At 42.1% G+C, this 10,348-nt stretch overlaps 1 protein-coding gene across 1 annotated transcript; it reads right to left on the reverse strand.

Moving 5' to 3' along the window:
• Positions 1-1,885: 1,885 nt before the first annotated feature.
• On the reverse strand, positions 1,886-9,291 carry kbtbd8 (kelch repeat and BTB (POZ) domain containing 8). Its single transcript, XM_061220736.1, has 4 exons — positions 9,209-9,291; positions 5,323-5,527; positions 3,129-4,246; positions 1,886-2,351 (listed from the first exon to the last, which is right to left on the reverse strand). The coding sequence occupies exons 1-4, from the start codon at positions 9,222-9,224 to the stop codon at positions 1,888-1,890; spliced, it is 1,803 nt and encodes a 600-aa protein (XP_061076720.1). The 5' UTR covers positions 9,225-9,291; the 3' UTR covers positions 1,886-1,887.
• Positions 9,292-10,348: the final 1,057 nt, after the last annotated feature.

A 10,348-nucleotide genomic window follows, 5' to 3' on the forward strand; every position in this document is an offset into this window, starting at 1 on the left:
TTCCCTTTTTATGGGTTTGACTTATTCTTTATTTGGGGACAGCTTCTCTTTCTTACTGAAAAAGCAATAGTAATATGTAGTGCAAATACAAGATGCCAGAGGATAAAGAATAACCCTCTGTATGAATTTTTTTAAGTCATTTTAAATGTTTCAGTACAAAAAACAATGAGTATGACTGGACAGTGGATACATCTGAAAGGTTTAATCCAACTCTTTACACCATAGAAGATTGTCAAAAAAGCAGCACCAAAACGATTTTCTTTTCAATTATTAAATCCACCTTACCTTGTATAACAGCATGTATAAAACAATATTCACATACAGGTATGCACACGTACAGCTTTCCAAACTCTCGACCACAATTCTGTGTCGAGAAGGGTGCTTCGCAAAGTTTGCAGTTACGGATATTGAGAAGACAAACTCAGGCCACAAATGAGTAAAACTTTGGAGGCACACTGGCCATGACTCTGTGTGTGTGTGTGTGTGTGTGTGTGTGTGTGTGTGTGTGTGTGTGTGTGTGTGTGTGTGTGTGTGTGTTATGGGGGTTGAAATGCCGGGTTTGTGCAATGCATCCATTAACAGGCACAATAACACACAGATCTTCAAAAAGCAAACCACTTACTGGCAAGTACTTTTTACCCAGATAGACCCACACATAACATCCATTTTAGCATCTCAAAGTACCTACTCAAGCCTGCAAAAATTGGTAATGCACTTTCACAAAAGAACGACTTCAGTATAGCATTAATTATTGCTAGCAGTTTCTAACCCTCGATTTCCAGACCAGAGGCTTTTATAATGCAACTTAACTTTTAAGAGGTATTTCCAATGCATTTCAGATACAGACTGTATTCAAACATGATGAATAATAACATGACAAACACAAAATGGCAGCTTTTGAGATTTGATACCGCAGGGGGGAACGGGAGGAAGAAAAAAAAAAAAAAAAAAAAAACAACTGAGAAATGGCCTGCCACTACAGCAATCACGCAATCATTCAGTCCTCTTCCTGTTCTCACTGTGGCTCTGACCAACAACATCTGACTGTTTCTGAATCCACTCAACCAAAATTAACATCACTTCCAGTTTCATGGGTGCAGATTATCTTTAAAAAATAATAATAATTAAAAAAAAAAAACTAATCAACGTCAAGCATCTTTTATCCTGCCTATCCAGGCATTACGGCATTTATTGCGACTGATACATGATGCAGATCGTGTCATTTATGCTTGAAATTAATTTAATCATATTATTGAACATTTTCAGATTTAAATAGAATGAAAAAAATGCCCTTCTCATGCACATTTCCAAAAAAAAAGAAAAAGAAAATCCAACTCCAAAACACTGCACTTTTCAATCCCTAACACTTTCATATGAACTATTAGACAAGCTTACTGTAAATGGCATAAAGTAGTAAATAATAAAACGGGGACAAGAAAAGAAAAAGAAAAAGAGCAGCACTGCTGATCATACCCGTATTCATAACATATTTTACTATGCGACACTTGGGCTGTCCATTTCTACATCATCTCTATTCACACCCTCATAATTGCATGCAAACCAATTAAAAAATTATTCTAACCTACCTATCCCTTTACAACGTTACTGAACAAAATGGCTCAAGACACGTAGCAGACAAGGTGATAATTGCACTTATGATAGCTTGTACCATTGAAAAGCATCAGGATGAGTACTTAGTAGTGACTGGATAACTGTAAATACTGCAAGCTTTCAAAGCACCCATCTTATTGACTTAAATCTTTAATGCTTTAAGACTCTCCGCTCCTTGTACTGCCTCGTGGATAGCACCGAACACGGGGTGCAAACGCGCCACCCCCCCCCCCCCCCCCTACAGTTTTAATCACCCAATTTCCAACCCCCCCACTCTCAGAGCACTTTCTGAAGACACTGCGGATACAGCTTGGCAACGACGCATTCAAAATGGCGGCCGAGGTCCCAGAGGCGGTCCGGGGTCTCGTAGACCTTGGTCCACTGGTCCGCCTCTTCGTGGTACTGGTAGAGGGAGTTCTTGCGGCTGGTGCGGAACACGTGCTCCTCCACGGTGACCTGCGTGGCCCTCACAAACAGGTGCAGCTTGCCGTAGAGAAGCAGCACTTTGATGTAGGGGCTGGTGGCCTGGTCGAACGGGAGGTCCTTCTTTCGAGTCCAGGCGTTCTGCTCGATGTCGTAGGCCTCCATGGTGAAAGTGCGCTGGTGGTTTCTGCAGATCCCGGCGATGTAGTAGATGGAGCCCTTGTGGAGGGCTGCCAGCCCTTGACTGCGGGGCACGTTCATGGGGACAAGGTGGCCCCAGTAGTCCTTGTGCGGGTCAAAGCAGAAGAAGTATTCACCTGCACGCAACAAGACTCGTTATAGCACTTCAACCGATGAGAATACCGAAACAGAAAGTCTTACAGAATCCCGTCCGTCAAGGTGAAGATTAGAATCACACAAATAAAGGTGTGGAACCAAGGCACGTGAGAAATATAGTTTCCACTTTGAAGATGCCATGTTGCATTTCACATGTTGCTGAACAGCTTAAATGGTGGCCAACCGTTACCCTCCCACGCTACCCAAAGAAACTCAAGTTAAGCAAAAACACCAAACTAAAAACAAAGCCGCTCCCTCACTAGGCAAATTATCTGAATTATCCATCAGCTTGCAGGGCAAAGTCATTTTTTCAGCATAGCGAACAGATTTAAAGCTAGATATTGCCATCTGTAGGCTATATTGTCGCATTACTAAAAGCAACACTGGTCTTTGAATATTTATGCTATAGGTTTCAGAAGTCATGTTGTCATTCCCATCAGGTTCATCACCATTTGAGACTTTCACATCAAAAAAAAACCCTGTCTATGGGAGAAATGAATGCCATTTTCCCCAATTCCTTTGAAATAAATCATGATATTCAGACATTTGTTTCCATTATTTTCCCAAGACATTTTCATGTGTGTAAGGCCCCGAAACATAGGGACTTATATTTAAGGTGGAATAAAAATGCAAAGCTCTGCCTACCCCCACGATACAGTGCCACTGTTAAAACATTCCGGGGCGAACCCTGGTATAGATCCGTCACCATTTAACTAGCTTCATAATAAATCAGCCGTTATGGCTCCATGTTCCCTCACCTTGCAGGACGTAGATGCGGTCCTTGTACTCGATGGCGCTGTGGAACTCCATGGCGACGGGCATGGGGCTGACGGCGGTCCAGCGGTTGTCTCTGATGTCGTAGCACTCCACGGACTTGAGCGCGTTGCGTCCGTCGCCCTCGTACACGCGCCCGCCCAGCGCGTACAGCTTACTGCTGCAGTGCACCAGGCGGCAGCCGATCCTGGCCCGCAGCATGGGGGCGCGGGGCAGCCAGCGGTTCCCCGCGTGCTCGTACAGCCAGAAGTCGCTCTCCGCCTTGTGGTCGATGGACACCTCGCTGTTGCTGGGCCGGTACCCCCCGGCGATGTAGATGTCGTTCTCCGACGTCACCAGGATGCCCACCTCCCGGAGGTCGTTGGGCGGCTTGCAGAGCTTGAAGACCTTCCCGGCGGCGGTGTCGAGGCACGGCACGGTTTGTTTCTTCCCTGAGTGTTTGTGCGCGGCGTCGAAGCAGATGACCATCTCCGACGCGGTCATGCCCAGCCGCTGGGGGCAGCCGTTGGTGCCGTTGGCCTTGCCCTTGTCCGTCCAGTCCTTGACCAGGTCGCAGCCGAGTGCCGGGGGAATGTTCTTCAGGAAGGCCTCCTCCAGGAGGGGCAGCCGGACGCAGGTGCCGAACACCTCGGGCAGGTGGGCCTCCCGGCGGGCCCGGTCGTGCTCCAGCCAGCGGACGATGCTCTCGTACACGTGCTCCTCCTTCTCCACGTTCAGGTCGTCGCTGTTCAGGATGCTCACCAGCTGCTCTTTGGTCATGTGGAGGAACTCCTGCTCCTTCACCACGCACAGGAACTTCTTGCGGATGTAGTCCTGCGACTTCTCCTTCAGCTCCTGGTGGCCGTAGGCGTCGGCGAAGATGAACACCCCGATGCAGTTCTGGGGGTCCAGGCGGCTGATCATGAACTGGGCGCACTGGTCCTGCAGGGCGGGGATCTGGAAGATGCTGGCAGCCGTGAACAGAGCCTGGACGTTGGACTCGGACAGCGTGACCCGGGAGGTGTAAGCGTAGTCGAGCACGAGGTGCATGGACTCGGACTCTACGCCCACGATGTGGACCTCTCTCTGGCTGCTCTCCGTAAGGCCACTAGTGAACATAGACCTGCAGAGGCAATCAACACGCCAATCATTTTTAATGTGCCTTCACTTATTCCGCAAAGTGAGTGAATTATACTGGATAGGCGTCTGCTTAAAGGCTCACACATATACGTTTTTCAGCTAACATCATCCATTATCATCGCGGAGCTTTCCATTTCGACAAGCTTTCGACACCCAACAATTCTGACACTTACAATGCGTAACATACATTTAAATTGTTCCAACATTTCATTTTCCATGCATTTCATTTATTTCTAGCCTACATCTCAATGCATTGTGAAGGTCTCTTGGAAGACTACATTCTAAAAGTGGCTAAATATAGGGAGACAACACATCAAGTTGACAGAGGCAGTAAAGCCAGACTGACCGCAGTCACTGTCACATGAAGTCGCAACCTAAGCCCTATTTTGAGCCAGGAAAACCCCAGAGTAATTTTCAATATTTCCCTGAAATACAGTCATGACATTCTATTTAAAAACATACATAGTCACGATACTGAATTTGAAAAATAGGATCTGACACGCCAATAAACAATCTTTGTTTTTTTCCATAGAATTCTGGAGGAATCACATGTGTACTGGTTCCAGGTCACTGACAGGTTTTGTGGCATTCATAAAATTAAGTAAAATGGCAAAATAAGTAGGTTTAGGATATAAAACAGTATTTAAGTACTCATGCCCTTTGTATCAACAACCTATACTGGATCAGGTGTATCCCATTGTCTTGAGATGACACAATATGTTACGCGGTTTCACCCATTCACCCATTCCGAATCAACCGATGCTCAAATGCATGACAGAAGGATACATATCATACTTTTTGAGGTCACGCAACTGAAATAACAAATCATATCTGTCATGTTGTCAGGCCATCCCTGTAAGAATTTGTTCTTAGATGACCTGCCTAGTTAAATAAAACATTTCATTTTAAAAAAATCAACACAAAGGAACTGTTGTGGACCAATCGCAAAACTTTGATTCTTCCCCTATAGGACTCCAATGTAACCACAAAAAAAAAAAAAGAAAGAAACATGGCACAACCCAGGCACTACCAATATCAGGCCACCCTACCAAATCTCACCTGAAGTAAGGGCTGATTGCGGCAAGGACGTTTCTGTGACAGGAGAAGGTCTTCCCATGATCCACTTCCACAACGATGTCGGTCAGCTGCCTCTCATCGTACAGAGCCTTGAGCTGCTGGAGAATGTTGCAGGCGTGGAGGGCGTCCACACCATTGTAGCTTGTGTTCGCTGGAGTCCCATTAGCCTGTAACAGCTTGCCTATGTCTGACACAAACATCAAAAAATGAAAAATGTCAGCGCCTTCAGCAATAGACCACTATACACCACTTTTTAAAAAAGAAGGTATTAGTGTTAAAATCTATATTTAAAAAAAAATGATACTGTTTAAAAAATCATTCTAAATTCTCATTCTAAAAATAAAATAGATTTCAGAATGAGAGCAAGTTACAAAAAAAACAGTGGCATGCAGCAGGTTTAGAGGTATTGATACCAGATCTAGAGGTATACTGTATCCGTTTTTAAATTTTATATATATTTTTATACATGGAACGGCATGTAAATATGTAACAGAGAGGCAGGCAATTCAGTATCATTTACCTGTTTTATACAAGCAATGACATAGTAAATAGGCTAATAGTTCATATGTGACCCACTCTATCATAATCAGTAATAAGTTGCAACGGCCAATTTCACATAAATCAATGTTAAGTAAAAGTGCTTTCATCTGCATTTTATAGAACAATATCTTGCCCAAATTTAGAGTAAACGTATAGCTTTTAAGCTTTTAAACGCAAGGTGTCAAAGTGAAACACCAGAGTTGTGCATTATTTGGAGGCTAGCCAGTTTGTCACTGTTCACCTGGCAGCCTCAGCAGTGGTGTCCATGGCTACATGTTAATGAATGTGCTTTCATGGTCTGTATGTCTTAATGTCAAGAGTAAATATTGTTCAGAAAAAATACTTTATACCTATTCAAAGACACTAGCACTGCATGATTAACATGGCCTGATTACATGCCCCCATAAAAGAGGCTATGAAACATTCACCTGCATGTGCTATTTTCACAGGCTAACAAACATGCATAGAAAATGATTAAATGCCAAGTACATCTAAATGCTTTACTTTTAGATCTGCAGGGTGGTTAATATGTGGAACTTCAAATGCTGTGAAAAACTATCTGCCAAATTCCTGATTTCCCCAATTATTGCACATTTGTCACACAGAATCTTTAGACAAACTGTAATATTAGAAAAAGGGAACCGGAGTAAACAAAACTTTTATTTTTTTTCTCCAATCATTTATTTTATGAAAAAGGTTATCAAACACACATCACTCTTGTGTAAAAGTAGTTGCAGTCTTTGTTACTCAATCAAGAAATTAACCTAATTGAATTGACAGATTGAGCTGACTTGAACAGAGCCAGGTTTAATTGCAGCCAACCTTGCTGAATCTAAACCCCAATCATATTGGAACATACCATCAGAGTTGAGTAGTCGCCACAAAGTTTTGACAAGCACAAAGGAAATGCAAAAGATGAGGGGAAGAAGTTGCTGAAATATCAGTCTGGAAAGGGTTACAAAGCCATTTCTAAGGCTCTGGGACTGAACGACAATGAGAGGCATTATCTCAAAATGGCGAACACTAGAAACGGTAGTGAATCTTCCCAGGAGAGGCCAGCCTGCCAAAATTACTCCAAGGGCGCAGTGACAAGTCATCCAGGAAGTCACAAAAGATCCCAGAAGAACATCAAAATAACTGCAGGCTTCTCTAGCCACAGTAAGGACAGTGTTCATGACTCCACAATAAGAAAGAGACTGGCCAAAGTGGGATTCCTGGGAGAGTAGCAAAGCGGAAACCACACTGCTAACCAAGAGAAACATTGATGCTCGTTTCACATTTGTAAAAAAGCACCTGGATCATCCCCAAGCCTTTTGGGATAATGCTCTATGGACAGAGAGACTTTTTTAAGATGACATGGGTCCCATTATGTCTGGCGTAAAACAAATCTAGCACAGTAAGAACATTATAGCAACAGTTGAACATGGTGGTGGTAGTGTGATGGTGAGGCAATGCTCGGGACCTGGACAACTTTCCATTATTGAAGGGATTGTGAATTCAGCTCTGTAGCGTAACAGCAAGACAACGATTCAAAACACAAAAGCAAGTCCATATCCGAATGGCTGAAAAGAAACTGAATTAAAGTTTTGGAGTGCCCTAGTCCAAGTCAAAGTCCAAACATAAGCCCAAAAGCAATGGCTTGGCATGCTCAAAACCAATTTGTCTAAACTAAAGCAGTTCTGCAAAGAAATTCTGATATCAAATTATTTGAAGTACTTAGTTGCAGTTCTACTGGTGTTAAAGATGGAGCAACAAGTTAAAGTTTAACAGGGCAATAACTTTTTCACACGGGTGATATAGGATAACCTTTTTTCATTAAATAAATTAAATAATTTAAAATGTTGTTTTGCGTTCTCTCAGGTTCCCTTCGTTTTATATTAGACGTTGCCTAAAGATCTGAAACCATTCAGGGTGACAAATATGCAATAAGGAAATCAGGAAGGGGTCTTGTTTATTTGATTGTTAAATTCCTAAATTGTCGTTATTGTTAATTTAAAAATGCGGTTCCATAATGTATAATTAACAAACATTTAACGTTAGTTCGGTAGCAGAAAGAAGGAAGCTTGCGAGTAGTGTGGACTGGCGAGAACCAGGCGCTGGCATTGACTTGAACCACGTGATGGGGGGGAAAGTAGTTGTGGCGTGAAAAGAATGAGAAGAAAAGTCCGGCTTTTAACTCCAACAAGGCCACGGCATATGGCCTGGTTTCTCGATTCTGATCTTTAAAGCGCTTGGATTTACAGACAGTCCATGGCCTATCGTTTACAACGTGGTTCTTAAAGACAACAGCTGTGTGCCATAAACACGCCTGTCCTGGGCAACCTGACCAAACAAAGACACAGCTGAAACTAGCCTACTGAGTTTGTGGAGTCAGCACATCTGAAACACGCAGCTGGATAGCACCGAGACAAAAGCAAGCAACTGTCAGATCGCTAACTAGCTAGCTAGACGATGGAAAATAGAAACACAAAACCTTTCAAACAATGGATTTTCCGTGTCACAAAACAGCAAACCAACACGTGTATATGAATTCCATGTATAGTTAACGTTAGCTTGCTTGAAAGCTTTCTAAAAATATCGTTTAGGCTAGCTAACGTTATATGTTCACTAGCCAGTCACGATAGCTTCCCCTTCCGTAATTGAGGAAAGTTGGCTAGCGAAGGTGCAGGTGGTTTTAACTAGCCAGTGAACTTGCAAACTCGATAAAAAAAACTACAGTGGCACGTAACGTTAGATCAAGTTAACGTTAACCAACTGAAGTAATGTTAGCTAAGTTCGGGGACAGCCAGTACTAGCTATTATTTAAGCCAACAGGTACCGCTTGTGTGTTTAAGAGTTAGCTAACGTTAACATGGTGTATCGAGCTAGCTAGCCTAGCCAAGTTAGCTAGCTAGATTTCGATTCATACATGACAGCGAGCTAGTTTAATAGCTAGCTAAAATGTACTGATAATCTCGAAATTTGTTTAACGTTAAATAACACGTTAGATATAATCGGACATGTTATCCGATTAGTTAGATGTCAGGATTGATGAGATACCTACTGTAAAGTGTTGACATAAGCTGGCTATCTTGCCATCTGGCTCACAACACGGCTGGTCACCAATAACGTTAGCTAGCTAGCTAACGTTACAACTTTTCTTTCGGAAAAATGAACCATTTGAGACCGCGTTAAGAGCGAATATTTACCATGAAATAAACAGCATGCCATCTACAAACTTCAGTTTGAAAAAGACAATAGATTGCTATAACATGCCATCCGAACTTTCAAACTTTTAAAGGCTTTGAATATGTTTAAACATTAAACCCAAACAATCGAAAAGCCTCACCTCCACTGGCAGCCATTCTCCCCCAGTCCGTCTCGCTGCGGAACAGAAACGTCACTGAAACCGTCGAGGCCCTGAACCCGGAAACGTCCAATCAACAATACTGATACTCGTGATGCAACCTATGGCATTTTCTGATATTGAAATATCTTCTTGTGGACTACAAGTACCAGATAATCGACCAGCCCCATGACACAGTTGGCTAGTTATTTTTTTCTCAGCGGCTATGAAGAGGTCAACGAGTGCATTGTACATCTGTGAAATGGTTGAGTGCCTACATATGAAGTCCATTATAATTTACCCAAAATCTCTTGAAAACATGGTTATTAGTGATGATATTTTTGGACATGCAGCATCCTAACCAATATTTCTAAAATGTGTGTAATTATAAATCCAGTGCATCCACAGTACACTACATGTGGGCTATTTATGGTACTCTCCTGGATTTTTGTTTCTTTCATTTTTCACACCTTTTGTTTTTCCTTTGGTATATCAAAAGTTTATTGATTTATCATTTCTAAATTTAGTATGTCATGATCACACTCTAGCCTATAACTTCACCTTTTGACTAATGGCTTACACTAAACTCTTTTTTTAATATTATTAATGATTTATTGGGGTTTTTTGTTTAAAATATGCTTGCCACAGGTAATAGCCTACTGTACCTCACATATATCCGACTATGACTTCAGATTGTATTGTGGTATGCTATGTAGTATGCAGCATGTTATTCATGACAATGAATAAACATATGCATGTATTTACATTTCTTTAATTTATTATTAATGCATTTATACAGCTTTCCTCTGTATCATACACACTTAATCGTCACTCAATTGGTTTATCATCATTCCACGTTGTGTCCAATTAATCACATGCACAGCCACCATGTTTCTACGGACAGGATATGGAAAACAAACTCACTTGCTGGGCTAATTTATTTAAATGTTATTAGCATGGATGCACTGCAGCTTTATAAACATTTCTTTAAAAATAATCAAGGAAGTTCCTGGATGTGAAATAGCATGGTTACAATGAGTCTTCCTGTTTTAAATACATTACTATATATAAAGTGTGGATGCTGTAATGTGGATGTAATAGCTATGGGGTTGCATGTCTAATGTGATTGAGCTCCATTACAGC

This window comes from Conger conger, chromosome 14 (assembly GCF_963514075.1).
Source record: "Conger conger chromosome 14, fConCon1.1, whole genome shotgun sequence".
Classification (NCBI taxonomy): domain Eukaryota; kingdom Metazoa; phylum Chordata; class Actinopteri; order Anguilliformes; family Congridae; genus Conger; species Conger conger.

What these genes read in the sequence shown, in the direction of transcription:
- kbtbd8 (XM_061220736.1), bottom strand. An exon ending in GCAATCAGCCCTTACTTCAG is followed by an intron (nt 4,247 to 5,322) that starts GTGAGATTTGGT and finishes TTGCCTCTGCAG; the next exon opens with GTCTATGTTCACTAGTGGCC. An exon ending in CCGCATCTACGTCCTGCAAG is followed by an intron (nt 2,352 to 3,128) that starts GTGAGGGAACAT and finishes TGTTGCGTGCAG; the next exon opens with GTGAATACTTCTTCTGCTTT.